Source organism: Phoenix dactylifera, chromosome 17 (genome assembly GCF_051530095.1).
Source record: "Phoenix dactylifera cultivar Ajwa chromosome 17, Ajwa_hap1_PhDact_Kaust_v1.1, whole genome shotgun sequence".
In the NCBI taxonomy this organism is placed as follows: Eukaryota; Viridiplantae; Streptophyta; class Magnoliopsida; order Arecales; family Arecaceae; genus Phoenix; species Phoenix dactylifera.
Genome location: NC_143206.1, coordinates 18,418,569 through 18,439,756, shown reverse-complemented (window position 1 = coordinate 18,439,756; position 21,188 = coordinate 18,418,569). Strand labels below are relative to the sequence as shown.

The 21,188-nt window shown below is 39.9% G+C and overlaps 1 protein-coding gene and 1 pseudogene across 1 annotated transcript; both read right to left on the bottom strand.

The window, feature by feature from the left end:
• Nucleotides 1-331: 331 nt before the first annotated feature.
• On the bottom strand, nt 332-16,878 carry LOC103711386 (ABC transporter B family member 20-like). The gene is made up of 11 exons (XM_008797511.6): nt 15,958-16,878; nt 12,257-12,311; nt 11,999-12,174; nt 11,632-11,832; nt 9,293-9,552; nt 8,895-9,205; nt 8,574-8,794; nt 8,147-8,487; nt 3,651-4,441; nt 3,286-3,527; nt 332-1,960 (listed from the first exon to the last, which is right to left on the bottom strand). The coding sequence occupies exons 1-11, from the start codon at nt 16,345-16,347 to the stop codon at nt 731-733; spliced, it is 4,218 nt and encodes a 1,405-aa protein (XP_008795733.1). The 5' UTR covers nt 16,348-16,878; the 3' UTR covers nt 332-730.
• A 1,436-nt stretch (nt 16,879-18,314) lies between these two features.
• Nucleotides 18,315-20,535, bottom strand: LOC103711380 (uncharacterized; annotated as a pseudogene).
• Nucleotides 20,536-21,188: the final 653 nt, after the last annotated feature.

Below are 21,188 nucleotides of genomic sequence, written 5' to 3'. Positions count from 1 at the left end.
AGTTTAATTTTCTAAATATTGGCCATCACAATCTCGTATAAAAGCAGCACAATCTTGTTGACACATCTTCAAAAGAAAAGGCAAAAAGAAATCTCGCAAGATACATTTTTATCGCTGAAGCATGGAGGCGGCAAGTAGCATGCTGGCATTGGGAGAATTAGCAGAATCAGATGTTAGCAGAACAAGGTAACATACCCTGCTTAACATTTTTTATTTTTACCCCTACATTCATGAACATCACAGATTAGAAATAACAAAGCTGTAGATAGAAAAAAATTTCAAACAAGAAGTGAAATTGGAAGATTAGCATTTCCACTATCGAGCCACGAGCTGTGAGGAGGAAAAAAGCCTTTTGATTAACAAATTAATACACTATGGAGGCAGCATAAACCCAGTAAAGAGTGTCCAAGCCTCCAAAAGAATGCATAACACAAACCACTCCAGAATCCCGCCTCAGTCGTTCATCGTCCTCCAAACTCCACAACTATTTCCCAGTCCTATCAACCCTAGCATTTGAACAATTGTCAACTATCACCAGCCACCACAATCAACCATGTTACAAACCTGTCAGTTCTCCATCACACCCATTCTACATGCAAATTGCCACGACAATAAATTTCATCCACTGATGGGGTGGCAGTATTGAAATTCCCAGAAATGGAGAATGGGTGAAGGAGAACTCGAGCCCACACTGAAAAAAATTTACAGATACCATCAAAGAAACCTCTATCTAGACAAGTCGATGCTGACGAAGGCCCTTACTGAAATGAGGTTGCATCAATCTAACATACAAACCATTCATCTGCACCAGGGAATCATGGGTACCCTGTTCAACTATCCTGCCACAATTTAGGACCACGATGTTATCCACGTGCCTCATCATTGCTGCTCTATGTGCAATAAGAATTGTTGTCTTGTTTCCCATAATTAGTGTGTCAAGGGCCTCCTGCACCACTCTACCTGACTCGGACTCTATTGCAGAGCTGGCCTCATCCAACAACAGAATGGGAGCATTTTTCAGCACGACCCGAGCAATGGCAATCCGCTGCTTCTGCCCAGGTGTCAAGTCTACCCCTCTCATTCCCACATGCGTGTCATAACCATGTGGCAAGCTGCTGATGAAATGGTGGGCATTTGCTATTCTTGCTGCTTCTTTCAACTCGGCCTCTGTTGCATTGTGCCTTGCATAGATAATGTTTTCTTTTATTGTCGTTGAAAAGATAACCGGCTCCTGTTGAACCAAACCCATGTGGCTCCGCAACCATCTCAAGTTGAACAGCTTCAAATCCCGACCATCCAACAAAACTTGCCCAGAAACAGGATCATAGAATCTCTCAATTAAAGAAATTATCGTGCTCTTCCCAGATCCTGAAACACCCACCACTGCTATCGTTTGTCCACCATTGACTTTAAGACTGAAATTGCTAAGCACCATCACTTCAGGGCGAGTAGGGTAGCAAAAATCGACATTTCTGAGCTCGATGCTTCCATAAACATTAGGAGGTTTAAGGCCAGTATTATCATCAGGATCAATCTTCGGCTCACGGTCAATGATTTCAAATACTGATGTGAGGGACTTCCGCCGTTTAAGAATATAAGGAGCAAGCCCAAATGGCTCCACCAAAGCAAAAGTGGCAAAAGAGAAGACTATGTACTCTTTAAGTGCCGTAGATATCGTGAGACGATCATCCTTCACAGAAACTGCAGTGTACCAAAGGAGAAGAGCATTACATGCAAAAAGCATGAACTGCGAGAAGCCAAAGGCAAAACCAATGCCCATTCCATGAAAAAAACTCTGCTTGAGTATTTTATATAGCTGCAATCTGTACAGCTCCATCACCTTGTTACCAGCACAAAATGCCACTACAGTATAAATGTTTCTAACTGCATCTTCAAGGACCAAAGAGGCCTTCCTGTGCATCTCCTGAATTCCCCTGGAGAACCCAGCAAGCCACATTTTCTGCAAGTAAAAAAAAAATGGTCACTCCCATACTCGAAGGAGAGAAATTTACCCTCGTATAACCCTGATGTGATCTCATATTGGAGGTCCTTAATGTTATGGGACATTATAAGCACTGGCAAAAAACCCAAACGCAAATAATGTTGACACTTCAAGTCATCATGCAAACAATGAGCACAGAGCACCAGCAAAACCACAAGCAGTCAAGTTGCTGTATTAGATAATCAATTAAGAGAAAAGAAAAATTCAAAAAAGATGATTGCCAGAGATATAAATTAATTGCATGTCATTACCTTGTATATTCCATTAGATTTTTTGCATTATGGTAGTACATTAAGTATTTTCAATAAACATATTAATATATTCCTGAGAGAGGTGAAAAAAATTTAGCTGACTTAACCCAGCATTTGCCATTTCACGTGTGAGAAAAATACCTCAAAGTACCTGTCCCATTTAAAGCTCCCTTGGATTGCAAAATAAGTGTCCCAAACAAATGGATTAAACTATCCCTAGCCCACTTCAATCCAGAGTAAAATATTACAAGGGTGGTACAGTGTACTCATTGTTAAAGGGGAAAAGTGGTCGTCTTACCTCCCTAGTTATCTAGCCTACACCAAGAAAAAGTAGGTCGATAAAGGATGCTTAGCAAGAATATTTGGATTAAGTGGGTTAAAGGGGGTCTTATTTCATCTTAACCCTGAAACAGAGGCAACATAAGTGTTTATAGTAAATAAAAGAATAATAGATACTCCGAAGGAATATTGGTGCTGAATGAGTTCTATTGATAGGATAATTCAATCCTCTTGAATGTATTTGTCTGCCCAAGTCTACAGATTCAGTCAACCCATCCAAAAACTAAAATTGCACCCATTCATGATCCTTATGCCTAAAGAATTTCATTTCTGCAAGAATCGAAGCTGCCAAAATTATTACAATGCAACAATAATTACTGCAAAGCGCCATATCCATGACTGTTGCTTCAGCAAAGTTCCCAAAGCTGACAACAAAGACATGTATAATTCACTTCTAATCTCATGCTTAACAATGGCCAGAGAATGTTCCAGCGAACTCACAGTCTTGCTTCTCCCAAACTGTTCACAGAATGACTCATAAAAAGGCGACCAGATTAATTGGAAGGCGATTGAACCCACGGAAATAAGCTTAGAAGGCAGACTAACTTTCATTCTATGAATCCAATAAAACTTTGAGGGATGAAACTCCATTAATATCTTATATTGAATCATGTTTCTAACACATCCCCTTGGCACTAAACTTTGAAAACCATATCAAAGATTGTTGTCTTTATATAAAATGCAACTACTAACCTGTGCAATGGCAGAAACTATTAGGATGGGTATGGTTGCGAATGCAACCAGAGCCACTCGCCATTCTAGCAGCATCCCGATAACAAGCGCAACAACAACTGCTGAAGTGTCCTGTATGAATATAGAAAGTCGATTGCTGAAAGCAGCACGGACAAATGTCGCATCATTTGCCAAACGCATGGACAGCGTATCTGCACTGTTCTCTTCTTCATCAAACCATCCAACTTCATTACGCAATATTGCTGGAAAAAGTTACAGATCAGTTGACATGCATGTTTACTGTGAAAATATCATATGATCTGCCATAAATAGTAAAAGTTCATGCAAAAAGAAATTTCCTACAACATAAAGACAATGTTAATTACCTGAGAACATCATCCTTCTAACTCTCTCGGTCATCTTCTCCCCCATTATGCCAAAATAGAAGTGCTGTAGAAAGTTGGCAACCACTGTAATAATACCCATGCATGCAATGATCAAGCACCATTTGTTCACCTCGTGGTGTATATCTTGGACATCAATTCTGTAGTATGCTGCCACTATCAGTGCAATAGTGTAAGCAAGAAGCGGATTAAATGAACCAAAAATTGCAGCACCTAAGCTCCCTAGAAGAGCATAAAGCCATTCTGCGAAACTAAGCCCTGCAAGCCTCCACAAGGAAGGCAGTTTTTGGTGCTGCAAGTCATTCACCTCCCTCTGTTTAGCATGCATATCATCAAACTGATTAAGAGGACGGCTAAACGTTTTCGAATGAGAACGCTCATTTTTAGGATCAGATGTCAAAAGTGGAGAAACAGGTGATTCGGGGTCTGAAGCATTTGAGGATTGTCGATGTACAGAATGAACATCAATTTTGGGAAGCTCAGGCAATCTCATTTCAAAACTGTCCTGTCTTTTGATGGATGGGGCTCTTTCTGCTGCCACCAAGGGCAACCCATTTTCCACCATTTGCTCTGAGGGTGGGCTGTGGACCTTTGGTGATTCATGAGAGCTGTAACTGGAATCTTGCTGCCGAAATGTATGAAAACCATGTGCTCTTTGAAGAGAGGGTGATTTTGCCATCTTAGGAGATGAGGACTCTTGAAAACTGTAGCTTGCTGATGAATCCCTTTCAATTTGGAAAGTTGTAGACTCTCTATAATTCCTGATTGGTGTCCTGGAAAGGTAAATAAAAGCCTCTAAATATTTACTCAGCTTGATGCATTGAAGGAGCAACGAGCATGTGATGAGTGCAAGCATGAAATGAATTAAATAAATGAATGTTGGATCACTCAAATGGACAATGACTTGATATGAGATGTAATGCTTCATGATTTTAGCCATTCAAAAGTGCATATTCGTGACAGTAACAATGTCATTAAATACACAGCTTTCAGGAAAATATAACAGCAGATAGATCTAGAAGCTTGTAGTTCACAAAATAAATAAAAGATAGGAACAAATTTTAACAAGCTGCAAAAGCTAGTCTTCATTTTTTTGATAAAAATAAAGCATGCCTAAGTTTTCCTAAAAAGGATAAAGATAAGTACTAAAAATAGAGAATCACAAAATATAAAGTAGCATAATGTATATCACAGTTTGCCGAACCATGCCGAACTGGCCAATTCGGGGTGTAGCAAACTAGACCGGTCAGTTACCAGCATTGTTCGAGGGGTCAATTCAGTATAGAAGGATCGATCAATCGAGGGCTCACATTTTCTCTATTCACTCTTCGCTGCCCTGCTGCACCTGTTTCATTCGCCCCTCCCCCTTCGAAACCCTAGCCCCTCCATCGTCGTCGCCGACTAGCTAGGTAAGTCACTATCTCCCTCCCTCTCTCCCCTTGACACAAGGAGGGCTGTTCGAGCCCTCTCTCTCTCTCCCCCTCTCCCTCCCCCCATCTCTCCCCCCCCCCCCCAAAAAAAAACAACGAGGAGGGCTGTTCGAGCCCTCTCTCCCTCTCTCTCCCTCCCCCCATCTCTCCCCCCCCCCCCAAAAAAAAAACAACGAGGAGGGCTGTTCGAGCCCTCTCTCCCTCTCTCTCCCTCCCTCCCCCCCCTCCCCTTTCGGCACTCTCTAGTTCGATATGCCCCGGAATGGCACGGTACGGACCACCACCATGCCATATCGGTCATTGGCTAGTACATCCTTCGGTACCGGTTCGGCAATCCTTGATGTATATCATGACAATATAATAAAGACCAAAGCCAAAATAGCAAAATACATAGCAAGTTCTCAAACTAACAAACTACAAGCTTTTCTCATGATAATCTTCCAATCTGCGATCTAGACTTCTCCCACAATTTAGACAATCAATTTCTCTACAAAGATTCACCAGGTGTCCCAAAATATGTCACTTTACCTTAAACATTTCGGTGACCTGACTTCTACGAGGACAAAAGCTTCCTAAGCCTAGCATAAAGCACTTGATAAAGTCCTTCCCACTCTGAACAAAACAATAATGATAAAACATCCACCACTTAAACATACAGCAGTCGGCAGCTGAAATGTCTCCAATGACATAAACATGATATTTAGCACCAGCCTAAGTGTCACACAAAGAATCCACCCTTTAATGTCCTGGTCCTTGTTCAAATTCAAGTTCACCTCATGTTGAGGCATCCCTCCAGACTTTCAAGAAGATTGGAAAAAAGTCCCCTCTATGAGAGTGGCATTATGGCCATACTCAGCACTCAACAAAACCTCAAGTGTATCTAAACACACGACTGTTTCTGGATTTCCACAAGAACCACCTGTGAAGCTACATGCCCGTAATCTTACGGTAATGCATATATTCCTCAGAATAGCCTAGAACATCATTTTCCATTAGATGGGACTGATCAAAGTAATAAAAGGGAACTAATACAAGAAGAAAGTATCTGGGGTGACATAGGATGCCCATACAGTAATGACTATAAACTGTTCTTTAGAAGATGTTATGTTTGACTTCGTAAATTAATCAGCTGATATGCAAAATTCCATCAACGATTCTACATGATGGTTTTGCTGTACGTCTAAACAGATCTTCGTTCAAAAGAACTTATACAGACTAGACAATTCCACATACACTTGGTCTTCATTTAAGCATACCACAAACAATACAGTGCATGGACAATTCAGCAAGCAAAGTTATTTAATCAGTAATGCTTACTTCGTGCCAAATGAATGCAAGGCATCCCCCAAAACAGCAAACACAATATATTTCTATTTCATAAAAGCTTCTTTAATCTCCTGAAAATTTTCCATTTTCCGCTGATTTTAGACCCCTCTCTCAAATGGGATCTATACAATTGTGCATGATTAACCCATCTTAAGTACCACTCCCTTGCCAAGTTATTCCTAAATTTAATCTAATCAACTCACACAATCCTAAAAATTAATTACATTTACTTTAGCATCCACATCATTGCCATAACCATCACATATTCGAGATCTATACAATGTTTAGCATTCCAACTCACAAAAAAAACTGTTACGTTGAACTTCTCCTTTGAAAAGAACGACCCATATATGATACTCAACAACTGTACTAAATCCATCCAGACTGCTATGATCCTATCTATAACACCCTCATCTATCAATTGTTTCTATTTCGTGATGCATAATAGTGAATTCAACTTGCTTGGGTAATCTCTGGTACTTCAGTTCAAACTACATCTTCATCTCCAATTCTCCATGTATATCTCACCACAGGAACATTCTGTAAACTTTGTTCTTCAATTCAGCTATAATGTCAGCCATCAGCAGCATCAACTTCCCTAGCTTATCAACTAAAATTACACTGGAAGCAGTTTATCTTGCCTCCAAATGGATTGCATCAAGCAGATGGCACAACAAATGATTGGAGCCAAATCCAACGAACCCTCATGAACCTTGCTCCTTTCCCCAGAGGAACAGCTGAGAACAGCACCATTCAGCTGTTGGATACCATTCATGCCCTGACTGCGTCACTTCAGGAGGTAAGTCAAACCGGTTCCCATTATACCATCTACATACCGCAAACACCAAAGGCCTCTTGTTGAACATACCAATAGGACACTTATCAGCAGGTATCTGCTCGTGCCAATGTTACTTGTACACTCCAAACTTTGGGTCTTCTTATGTGTTAGATGTAGCTAATTATGTATTATATGCATATATCAATACATATTTACACTTACATATATAAAAAAACAGACCTATCCTCATGTCCGATTTTTAGAAGATTCCCATGTCAAATTTTTTTGGACACGGACCCTTGGTACCCACATCATGAGTCAAAGTGTTGGCTAATTCAAGCCCATATTGGTAGATACACACAAGATAGCCAGATATTGGTCAATAACGGGCCCCTTAGATGTAAATTTTAGGGATGCATAGACATAAATTAGATATTGTGATGGCTGGACCAATACGTAGTCTCTTTTTTTTTCATACTGAAGATACATCACTTGAATATAAGAATAATAGCAGACACTTAAACTAATATAACTTGAAAAAAAAAAGGTCTCTAACTTGGATGGTACATTTATAGATTGATAGATAGTTACAGATATGAAAAGAGGAAAACGATACACAAAATGGTTTTGTAATCATCCAGAGAAATAATATGCAGGTGCTATGAATGATGTTACAAAGCTGAAGCACACTTTAACTAGTGTGTAAGTATTCACCAACACACAAGCCATATGGAACACCTAGAAAATGAATCAAAAGTAATGTTGGCTTTAAATTGACAACCATATAACAGACGCTAGAGAGTCGAGTATATAAGCAATTTTCAAATGGAAAGGTGCAGCAAAAACTAATCATTATAGTAAACTAAGTATATAAAATTCTTAAACCATATTATGAAAGGATATCACACATCTTTGAGCAGAAATTTGTCTTAGCGTATACATACCTCTTAGGAAGCTTTGCTGCTTCCTCATATCTTAGGAGTTCTGCATAAAGGCCATCTAGATTCAGCAATTCATCATGTGTACCCATTTCAACAAGCTGACCCTCTTCCATCACTGCAATATAATCAGCATTCCTTATAAGGCTAAGGCGTCTAGCTATTATAATAGTGGACCGTCCCAACATGAGAATATCCAATGCCTCCTGAACAGCTCTTTCTGCCTCAAAGTCAAGGCCACCTGTGACCTCATCGAGTAGAAGAATAGATGGGTTTGAAAGCACAGCACGAGCAACAGAAAGCTTTATTTTTTGTTCTTCAGTCAATGCTAAACCAGCCCTGCCAACCTGATATGCATTTAACTCCATCAATGAATGGGGAGGGAATCAATATAGATACTCAGTCAAACAGGTTTAAACATATTGTGTACTACCTGTGTGCCATATCCCTTTTCAAGTGAACTGATAAATGTGTGTGCATGTGCTGTTTTAGCTGCCTCTTCTATTTGATCAAATGTAGCAGATCTTCCATAGGCAATGTTTTCCCTGATGCTCAAACTTAACAAAGCCGGTTCCTGGGTGACTAGTCCTATTTGGCTTCTTAACCATTCTAGCTTCAGGTTTTTTATATTCTCACCATCCAAAAGAACTTCACCTGCACCAAAAGGAAATGAAGCCTTTCAACTCTGCAGTCATGAGTCCAAGAAATGCACATGAAATCTGCACAGGGGGGAATGAATTGATGATAATAATACCTAATGTAGGATCATAGAAGCGCTCCATAAGAGGAATTATACTGCTTTTTCCTGAACCATTCCTACCAACAAGAGCCACAGTTTTCCTAGCAGGTACAGTTAGGTAGAAACCACTTAAAATGGGAATCTCAGGACGAGACAGATAGCTGAAATATACATTCCGGAATTCAATATTTCCTTGCACTGAAGCTAAAGTATTTCCATCCTGATTAACAGTGGAGGTCGAACGGCTTATCATCTCATAAAGTCTATAAGCTGCAATTCTCCCTTGTTCAAATGAGTAAAAGTTTGTGGCTGCTTGATTTAGTCCACTGTAAATGATAAAAATATAAATAAGAAAAATGATATGATTGAAAAAGAAAATAACATTTCCACTTCAAAAGATGGCAAATGCTTACAGGCCACTCAGAATTACAGCGAACAGGGCTGTTATAATTTCACCACCATTAGCTTTTCCATGTGAAATCAGGAACCTTCCAACCCAGAGTTGTAAAGCACAAGAACATATTGCAAGTCCATATGTGAATCCAAGACCAAGGCCTTGCACGAGACTTATCAATATCCCATACCGCAGAGTTGCTTGAAGTGATGTAGCATACGAATACTTCGCCAGAGTTTCATTTGAGAAGGCAAACAAAGTCCTCACGTATGCAATTGCCTGCATAGATTAATGATAGATCATCAGTTTATAAGCAACTGCCATGCCATATCTTACTACAAAAAAACTGGACCAACTTATCACCAGTGATGGTTTTCAGAATGTATGTTCTGGTATTACTTGTTTCACAACATTAACTGCATAAATTTGCAGAATCACACCATATGCATTCTGCTGCTAATAATTCATAATGTGACTGGCAATCGCATAATGGCACTGCTATTTGATTCATTGCTGCAAACTATTATTACTAATTTCCATCTCAGACAGACACATGAAATAATAACTTGACAGCATATACAGTTTTGGATATATCAAAAGCCAACATCATAATATAACATCCAAAAATAACATCCAAATGGGAGGGCAGGGAAACAAACTTGCAAATTGTTGTAATTATGGGAAGTAGATATTTCTATATATATGTATATTAGTATTAGTTAAAGAAGGCCGTGTAACAAATTTACTTTCCAAAGATGGTATGGTAAAAGAGCAGCCCACAACAGCAGTATCACCAAAGTTTCTCAAGACAAAGATGATCAGTTTTCACAGTGGCCATAGGACATTGTCTGCATAACCAAATGATCCATGCTGGGTTCTTTAACAAGATCATGCATAATTGTATAAGCATCACGCTCCATTTAATCAATGCAGTTGGCCTTTTGATTGCAGATTTCATTCATGCAATTTCATAATTTGGAGTGTTGAGTTGTTATTAGAACCACACACAAGTATCTTTAATTTAATTATAATCCTTCAGATGGCCTCTAGGAAATGCGATAATGACACAGCAGCTGAAGTTAAATATCATATTTAAATGAAGAAGACAACATAGTTCTGTTCAGGTACAAAAGCCAAAGGAATAAAGAGGTCCATATGCTTAAACAAGTGACCTATTCAGCAATTACAATCATCAAGCTTTCTAGGCAAAGGCAAGAGAGCTATTTAAGAGGGCATTTGGTATAGGATGATAATCCCAAGATTAAGGGCAATGTGGATGGAGGCAATGAGATCATCATGTTTGGTTGCACCATTGTGATCATACGTGGCAATGATCTCAAATCACCCCTACTCCTCAAATCACCGCCCAACATAGTGATGGAAAATCCATCTTTGAAGTCGGATATCCAAAATCACCCCAGGGCAGTGATCTCGAGGTGAAATTTGGGGACAAAAATGCCCCTCAATCCAACAAAAAAATAGTATAATATACCTAATATATTATATCAATATTATATATATTATATTATATTAAAATTGCATATATGTATTTATGATACATATTATATTATAATATATTATTATTATCATATTATTATTCGATTATAATTTTAAATTATAATGAAAACATATTATTGCACTTTATATTTATATTACAAAATTATTTAATATATTGCTTCTGTTTGCCTTATTTTCCTAATCAAACTATATATTAATATTAAAATAATAATATATTATTACAAATAAAAAATATTAATTCTATAATAACAATTAATTTATTTTTTATAGAATTAATAATTATAGGATTAAATAAGATATTTTTATGTAATATATTAATAAATATATTGATAATTTATTATAATATATATATATATATATTATGGTAAGTAATAATTTTGATATTATATGGTCCGTAATCTTGGATTCCTGCGAAATACCAAATAAGTTACTCGTGGATACCCAAGAATTTTTAATCACTGAAACATAGCAAACCAAACACGGTGATCTTAGATCATCAGGGATCATATTACCGCAAGATAAGAATCCCCAATGATTTAAGATCACTATAGCAATCCCATTTGGGTACCAAACGCCATCTAAGCAGTGTCTTGATAAGCTGCAATAATTTTAAATAGTCAAGCAACTTGGTTTATGTATTTAACCTCTTTGAATTTATTTATAATGATCATAGCACATAGTTGTTATGATAAACATGAAGGAAACATTCATACTCAACTGAAAACAATCTGAGGAAGCAAACTATCAGCCAGAAACCAATCAAACAGACACACGACTAACATGTGCCCAGACTATGAAATTTTATTAGAAATAGTGTTGATTCATTGCACCAAGAAAAACCTGTTCAGCTATGCTCGCTGCTTCAGCATAGGCATCTTGAATATTTTCAGCAAGCCTGTGCAGAAATATATTTGATATTCCGCCGGCAGCTACAATGAATGGGCCAGTGCCTAGTGTTAGAAGGGCAATCTGCCAACAGTTGATCAACCCAATGACCAGACCACCAAAAAATGTAGCCATGTTATGGATATAGTTTCCAACCTGTAACAAAGTTGCAACAATTATCAGATACAATACCCGTTAGTTGAGACTCCAAGGAAATCAATCAGATTTTAAAAGAAATCTATTTTACATACTACAGCAGTGACACAATGGAATAAGAATATCTGTCTGCAGCATGAAAAGAATGCTCAGCTTGTAAACATACTTTCTCACTTAGTGCAGATTGAATGAGCAACACATCACTCAATACTTGACTGACAATGTCTCCATTATTCCCGTAAGTATCAAAAAAGCTCATGTCCTGGTTTAGTAAGACTTGGACATACTTTGACCTGATGACTGCAGTCTGCCTCTCTCCAGTAATAATCCAGCATGAGACCTCTATAGAATTAATCAATTTAGTACATGCATCAAGAACATATTAAATAATAAAAAAGTTGGATGGACAATAGTTTGACATTACCTATCCATCCAGCAACAAAAACACCAGCAGCTATATAGATAATGTACAGGGCATGCTGCAAATTGAGAAGAACAGCAAATGAGAGAAAAGCTCGTGATTACATTATGATCAACTTTGGAAGGTAAGAATTTTTCTACACACTGAGTATACAAATAGAGCAAGTTTAGATAAATATGGAGCAAAATGCACATATAAGGAGACCTCAATGAGAAGAATTGAAATGAAGAATTTTTCTTTAACAATAAACTATAGTTACAAGACTATAATTTCTAGAAAGAGAAAAGATAAAGGAGGTAGCAAATAATTAAAACAAGAAATGAACAAGTAATACACAGTATAGGAAATGGTTCATGCATCTTGAAACATGATGTCAAGAACATGTGGAAACTTGCATAAGTAAGGAAATATCCCTTGCCATGCAAAACCCCCCTCCCCCCAAATAAGAACCAGAAAAGGAAAAAGGGCATATCTTATCAGTGAGTAGATAAATAAACAGCGAAGAGTGGAATTAGCAATGACTGCCACCAACCATGTAATTCCTCAAGAATCTACAGATGCAAGAAAAAAAAAGAATATCTAAAGCAAAATGTACATAACCAGTCTCAAGATATTCCCAATTGTAGCACTAAATAAAGTTCTGATGATACTTCTCAAATTAAACATAAAGTTTGAGACAAGTGAGATACCCCCTTTTTTTTTGGAGAATACGGTAGTTATTCACCACCACTTCGAACCTAAGACCTCTCTCTTAGAGAGAAAGATACCAACCAGCTGAGTTAACAGCTGCTCGTTGAGACAACGGAGATATCAAAGCAGTTATTTCTTTTAGTTGATGGAGTGTATATACATCAAATGGTACACCATGAAAGGCAAAAACAGAGAAAGAAGCAGCACCATGAAAGGCAAAAACAGAGAAAGAATCTGCAACCTCTACTCTATCACCTCTTCTCTCTTACAGGTAGGCCATTTGTAGTCATACTGATTGATGTCTTACCAATGTAGCATTCCCAAGATCTTGATTATATTGAAATATTCTTTCTCGACAACTCCCATACGGACATAATTCTTGCACCTAGCTTGACAATAGCAGATCACTTCAATCATACTACTTCACTTACAGCTTCCGTCAATATGGATTTATTTACAGTTGTAATCTCGAAGTAGAAATAAAGCTTCAACTTCAATAGAGTCCCCAACTCTGTACTCAGCATACACTGTCATAATAGTGGAATTAAAGTCGCACAAAACACACAGACCGGCAGTTGGCCTGACTTGAAAAAACATAGTGGATTTAAAATGCAATTAATGCTTTTGAAGATTCCTTACCATTTATTGGGCATATTCTATGCTCATCCACTACAAACATCTCTTCTAGACATATAAAAACTGCTAAGATAGACATCTTAATTGCCATGATTGGGAGTAGATGTGTGGACAGGTTAGGGTGCAGGGAAACGGATATCTTAAAAACACTTATAGCAAGGAAGCACTTTAGAAGCAAGTGTAAGTTCAAGATTCTGGAGAGATTCTGATACAGGTGTGTTGCCCTCAAATGAAGATTTTGGGTTACTAAGGTATAGACTCAAGCAGTGTCTGCGGTACCGATAGTACCGATGTACCGGTGAAGACCGGTACCGGTACGGTACCGGTACCAAACCGGTCGAGATAGGAAAAAAATGCGTCCGATGCGCGGACGCTCGCGTGCACCCGTGCGCGTCCGCGTTACCACAGAGAGGCATTAAATGCCGCCCTATGCAGCATTAAAAGACCACGCAGGGCAGCCCACGTGCGGGGAACCACGTGCGGGCGCGGAGAACTGCGTGCGGGCGCAGTTTCCTGCGCGTGGAACGCGAGCAGGCACAAGCGGGCTCGCAGTTCCCCACTCACCCCCGCGTACAGGTTTTTTTTTTTTTTGTCCTTTATTTTTTTCCTCCTCTTCTTCTTCTTCTTTCCGAACCCTCCTTCCCCTCTCTCCTCCTCTCTTCTCCACTCTTTCCCGATTTCCCCCCGTTCTCCCACGAGCAAGGAAGAGAGGTCCTCCTTCTCCCGGTAGTTGCCTTCTCTTCTTCTTCTATTTCTCTTTCTTTTCTTCTTCCTCTTCTTCTTCTCTTCTTTCTTCCTCTTCTTCTTCTCTTCTTTCTTCCTCTTCTTCCTCATCTTCTTCCCCGCTTCTATCGGTGCTAGTCGCACCGGTTTCGGTTCGGTACCGGTTTTCACAGCCGAACCGTACCGGTAGCTGTCGGCACTGGTTTGGTACAACCTGAACCGCTCAGTTCCGGTCAGTTCGGCAGATCATGGACTTAAGCCATACCGAACCCTTCTTATCCAACTTATTACTGCTTGTGCATTTTCCTTAGTCTTCTATCAGAGATCTCTTATAACATCTTCTATTTCTATCTTGGGCTTTCTTTCTTACCATAAGAAACTTAAAAAATTTAGTAGATTATGCCTCAAGCTATCTGCTAAGAGATTTTAAAGGAAAGAGATAGATGTCTTTCAAAAAAATTTACTCGTCTGGCAGAACTTTGGGCTTTACTCTTTCTTCAAATTAAATATTGGAAAGGGATTATATCTTTCATCAAGACGTTGACTTGAAATTTTTCAGGAGATTTTCTCAATGTCCTTTTTCTTCTTTACTTCCTAGAACATCTTCAAAACTCATTTTCTTGCTTAGATGGTAGTCCCAATAGACCATAGTTTTCCTTAAATATCAAATTCACTTCTCAAAAATAGAAGAAAGTTTTATGAACCTTGCAAACTTAATTCACCATTCAATCTATACAGGGTTCACATCAAGTCAAGAGACTACAATAAATGCGGGGTCTATCATGATAGATAATATCTTGATCCATAAGGGCAAACCTTTGGAGATGGAATAAGGCTACAACTAGATTTTATCTACCATAACTAGATTTTTATCTAGTGTATTCCAACATAAAAGTTGAAAAGAAGATAATTAAGGAGGCTATAAGAAAGTGAACTGATTATTGGCAATATATTCGACTGACCGATCAGAGCTTCCAAAACAAAGAACACTCTTCAAAGCAAGTATGCATTGTCTAGAGTAAACGAAGTTGTGAGTACAACACAAGTGCACAAGGACGTCCAGACATGTAGACTAACTAAAGAACTAAATAAAAATATCAAGCATGATAAAGCTTCTGTCACATTTTATGAACCGAAGCTGCTTATAGTACAGGAAAGTTGATTAACATAACTTTTCTTTACAAAACTAAATACTAGGAGAGGCAAGGTATCGAACAGTGCAGGATAACGCGAGGTAGTAAAAATGCCAGAAAAGTTATTAGAAACGGTTGCCCATCTTGGTTCAAATAATCTCGTGAAGAAACTGGCAAGGAAGAAAGAGATGTCCAAGTGGCTTTGCCCTAGCCCATCAAACTACTGAATAGGTCTCCAAGCAAGCACATAAATGGGAAGTTTCCTACTTGGGTTCTCCTTAATCACACCGTGCCCATATCCGATAACCCCCCTGAAACCCTAACGCAAAGATTCATCGAAATAGGTAAAACCTCAGATTTTTCAAACAACCCCTAATGTAAACACTGCAGTCATTATTACAGGCAATGAATTCTAACGCTGATTAAAAGGAAGAAAGAAAAGATTAAAATCATCACCACAGAAATATGATCATGTAGCATAAGAGAGATGGAAAAAGATTCAATTTGTCTCCTCTGATTTACCTCTTTGAACTTATGGAACAGCAAGCCCTCATGGCCATGGAGTTCGGAATTGAGGCTCTGCGAATTGAGCAAGTTGATGGCCCTCCCAAAGAAATGCAAGTACACGACGAGCGCCATCCCATGTGCCGCCGCGGCGAGCGCCCCGACGACCATCAGCACCCAGTCGAGCCCGTCGGCGCACGCGAACAGCCTGGAGAAGGGCACGGCGGCCGGCGGCGGCTCGATGTCCTCCACGTCGTCCACCGGCCCTTCATCATCCACCTGCACCGCCTCCACCCCGGAGTCCATGTACGGAGACGGCGATTCCGGCGGCTCGGACACCTCCGATACCGGCGTCAGCGGCTGCATGTGGGGCGGCGACCACCCGAACAGCCCCCTCGACACCATCATCCTCTCCACCAACCAGACCCCCGCTCCCTCTCCTCCAAAACCCTAAACCCTAGCAATCCATCAAAATCCTGGAAATCGCCCGGATCTAGGGTTTCTCCTCTTCCTCCTCCTCCTCTCTTCCTCTTCTCCGACGCCTCCCGAATCGCTGCCGAAATGAGATGCCGTCTTTTCTTGGGCAATCTCTTGCCTCCTTCCTTCTTTGTAGCGGTTCTTTTTCTTATTTTATTACATCGAGCGAGCGAGTCCCCGAGCCGAACAGGCCAACAAATCGGGACTCGGTCAAAGAAGGCGGGACGCAAGAAGAGAGAGAGCCAAGAAGAAAGCAAGAGCGTGAGTGAGGGAGAGAGCGAGGGCGTCTCACGCAAGAAGTCGCGAAGTATCCGAGATGGGGGCTCCTCTCCCGGCTTCGACTACCGCGGCTGTATCTAGGAATCGTCGAAAGGCGAGAGTAGAGGGGGAAGGAGGTGCGGAGGTTGTGGGAAGTTCGCTGTCCGGCCTTGATGGCTCATCCGGGACCATCATTACAGTGTCTCTTTTTCGTTGGCCCACCCCGCTCGGCCTTTTGGGTAAAGAAAATGTTTCCGACGCACGGAATGAACGGCGGAGACGGGATCTGACGGTCCCTCGACGGGGTTAAATTTAAGGCTGGGGCGGATTGGTGGAAAATTCTTCGGGGAAATGCTAAGAGCACCTAAACATCGAGAACCCCCTTGATCTGGTGGGCCCGGGTGTGATCGAGGAGTCAGACGGGCCACCTAAGGGAGTGGGTATGTTTTTGGGTCTTAATTCAAGATATAGGAATCGGCGCTCGTTAATCTGTCATCAAGTTGACTAAAACTAGCTGTAAGGGGAGACCGGCAACGGTCGTGGAAGGTGGGAAGAGAAGAGTGGCATTTTTGGAAGGTAAAAGGTTCCGAGGGGAAGGTCATTTGGGGAAATGTCGGAGTTAATCAAGGTTTTCGTGAGATTACGTGAACGTGGCTGTTGCGTTCCGGTACGCTAGACGCGCTCCGGATCCGAGTCGCGGTCCTATCACCTCTTGGTGCAGTTACCCCTAAATCATATGCTCGAGGGCTCCTTTGGCTCCGTGACTCTGAGGGTGCACGAGTCTATTCTAACCTTCAATTAAAACTATGGTCCCTAAAACGTACTAGTTTACCAAGATAATAGATTAACACTCCATTCTTCTATCTCCATTCAGTGGGTAAATCTGGTTTCTTCAATCTATGCTGAAAGTTTTAATTAGGTCTACGTCATCTCAACAGCATGATTATATGATTTTGATGACTCTAATCATGTTGCTGCAGACACTGATATCCTTCTATGATGTATTCCTGCAACTTTTTAGTTGGCCTTCATGCTTGTTGATTCCCATATCAGCTGGCAGAGTTGGTTTCTCCAATTTTTTCACTGAAATATGACTTGCACTTATCTGTATGAACACTATTTATTGGTTTGCTGATCATTCGCATTGATTTACATGTGTAAGTTCTACCATTGGTTGCCTTCAAACAACTCAATTTTGAGCTGGAATTTGTGATAAAATGTTGAATTCTTTGATTAATGGCTCCATAACCTTGCGTTGCTTATGCTTGTATACTGTAGTTGCTTCTACATAGCCCTTGCAGTTTTTGCTTGTTTGATAAACATGTTATCCTTTGCTAAGAGTAGTGGTGATAGTTACTGCGGTCCGCGGACGAAGTGGAAGCTATGATGGTGATGGTGGCAGTGGTAGTGATGACAAAGGCACCAAAATAAGACGGTCGAAATAGTTGGTTTTGCCTGTTTTCTATTCTCTCTTAAATATTATTATCTTTCGCTGATGCCTTTCAAAGCAATATAATGAATGATGCCTGCAGATTATAGGACATTCACTGATAGGAAAAGCAAAGCATGACCAAGACAGCCAACGAGACAAAAGATTAAAGACATAAGAAACTTTAATTCTTTAATATCGATTCTCCTTTTTCTTCCTTTCACAAAAAAAAAAGGCTCACGTCTAACTACAAGCGTAAAAGAGAACACGAGGGCTTCATTCAGGAAGTCACAAGAAGTCACAAGAAGCTGAAGTAGATATTTTCAACCTCTCTCTGTCAAACACCACAGGCTTCTGGTACTCTCCTGAGATCGCCTCCATCATGGGAGACTCCGGGTTGACGTCTCCATCTCCCTCCAGGAACAACTTCACCAAATTCTTCGAGAACCCGCTCACCAGGGCCACCCCCTTCTGTTTTGATGGCACTGGCGTGGCTCTCGATCGAGTCCCCCAAGTTCCAGAACACAATCTCCGGCACCCGCCGACCCGTATCCGCTCTCCCTAAACTTCATGCAGATGGCCTCGTAATCTGTCTCCCAGTCGTTCTCGGATGCCTGATCAAATTCCATGTCGCTGAACACAAACACCCTCCTTATCATCTTCTCGGGCGGCAGCTTCCCCTTCCCACCGCCACCGTCAGAATCCGATCGAACACCGACTGGAAGTTGGTGTTCATTCCGAAATCCGGCCATCGTCCTCACAAACATCGCGCGTCTTCTCCCTGATAGTGTCGCCCGTGATCTTGTGGATCTCCGGCGTTTCGCTGAAGGTGATGACCCTCCCCTTCCACGGCTGCTCGCTGAGCTCCGAGATCAGCAGCCCGAGCGCAACACACACATCCATCGGCGTCCCGGACATGCTCCCGGACGCGTCGCAGACTGCGGCGCAGCTCTTTAATTTGCCCTTGGTGAATAGGTCTTCCACCATCCTCCGCCACTGGAGCTCGCGGGGGGGGGGGGGGGGGGGTGTCGCGCGCGGCAATCTTTTGCGTTGCCGTCCTTCACTTTTGGATTTGGTCGTGCTTCATGAACGCTACCATCCTGCTAGCCATCTACGTATATTTTATTATTTTATTTTAATTAAAAATAAGGAATGCGGAACCGGTTGTTTCAGCCCGTACCGAATCTATACCAGCTACGCCAAATTTTTTTAGACTTTTGGATGCATGAACCAGGCTAAACCAATGGTACTGGTTTAAAGCGTTCCAAACCAATCCAGTGGCTGACCGGTATACCTACTGGTACCGATTCGACGATCCTTAATTAAAACTAGTAAATATATAAAAAATATTTTTATTTTTAATATCTTAACTGAATTGGCTAGTGCAGTTTGATGGTCAAAATTAAAATTGGCAACGATACGAATTATGATATATTATCGATTACGAAAATAGCCTTATGATAGGTTATAATGATCATAGCACAAATATTTGTGAGCAATATTTTAATCCATGATAGGATTAAATAACACGAAAAATAATTTATGAATTTATTTATAATTTAAACATAATTATGAAAGATAAATGATTTGTTCATGCATGATTTGCTTTATGATTTGTTTTAACATACTGTATTATGAATGCTTATTTTAGAATATTTGTTATTTTTCTTAAGTGATGCATTGATACAGAAAAATGTATGCTCAATCTGGTAAGGTAGTAAAAGATTTACTCACTAAGCTGCGACCCTCATATATTTATATTTTTATTTTTCTTTTTTCAAACAAATAGGATCAATAGGAATGAAGGATGGTACAGACTTAAAGCTCGTGCTAGCAAGCTTGGCGATCTATATAACAAAACTTTAGTCCTTCAATTGATTATAAATTTGTGGCTTAGTAATTTTCTAAATTTTAAAAATTATGGGTCTGGTATTTATATTTAGACTTAGATTCTCTGGAACTGATATTGGTTGATTTAATGGATAATGAACTTAGATTCCTATTTATTTTATTTTATTTGAGATGAATTTGGAAGTTAAGGTAAATTCAAAATTTAAGATATAATGTTTTTGGCTTTGTGTTGTTGTGGGTGCTACCCCTCGATAATAAGGCCATGTTGTGGTCCGAACCTAGGAGGTGACGTTGAGAGCAGCAATATTGAAGATGCTATCAGTTCGAGTGTGTGCTGTTGGTCATCAAAATATCCTATACAACCCAACCTGTTCGTAACATCTATTCATGACTCCTTGAAACTATGTATTAATGTCCTGCTGGTAATGTCTGTGGCAACTAAAGGCCAGCGAAGGCCATGGAATCTATGAGAAAATTAGATTCCTCAAGTGGCGCCTTCAAACTGGTATATACGGACCCACGCTTTTTGTTTATATCCAGTTTCAAAAACCGTCCAATCCACCTTTCCCAAAATCTTGCATTCTTGCGAACCTGCTATTGGGTGCTCACTAATTACACTCCTTGGGTTTCTTCATTCTCCCTCTTCTAAGACTGAATTTTGCTAATGTGGGTCAAAATTTTAAATCTATTGCACCTATGAAAAGGCAAGGCTCCCATCTCTTGCCATCTATCAATTTTTATTTTTTAAAAAATAATTAAGAACTGTTCCAATCTCACCGAAATAATTTTTTTTTTGGAGCCATCATAAATTCGTAATATTACTCCAAGCTCATGTCTGTTGCACAAGGATTACACCAACTTTCCTTAAATAGTCCGGTGCAATGCAAAGGGCACGCTCTCAAATATTGCTTTCTAACCTTGTAACATCATATGTAACCGAAACTAAACGTTCTTTAGGGATGAGGGATGAAAGACAGTCTCATTTGCTTATGGAATGAAGGGAAGGAAGAGTATAAAGCCTTATCTTACTGATGGGTTCATAAATTATTAAAACATAGCCTTTCTTTTGTATGATCTGACAATTATTGAAAAATATTTCCTCATCATTTTTTTATATTTTTATCTCTTATTTATAAAGTGCAATTAGAGCGATGAACCTCCTTGATTCATCCTCCCATTTACTTTGCAGTTGCATGCCCTTTCATATATCCTTCAATCTTAACTTCTACAATAT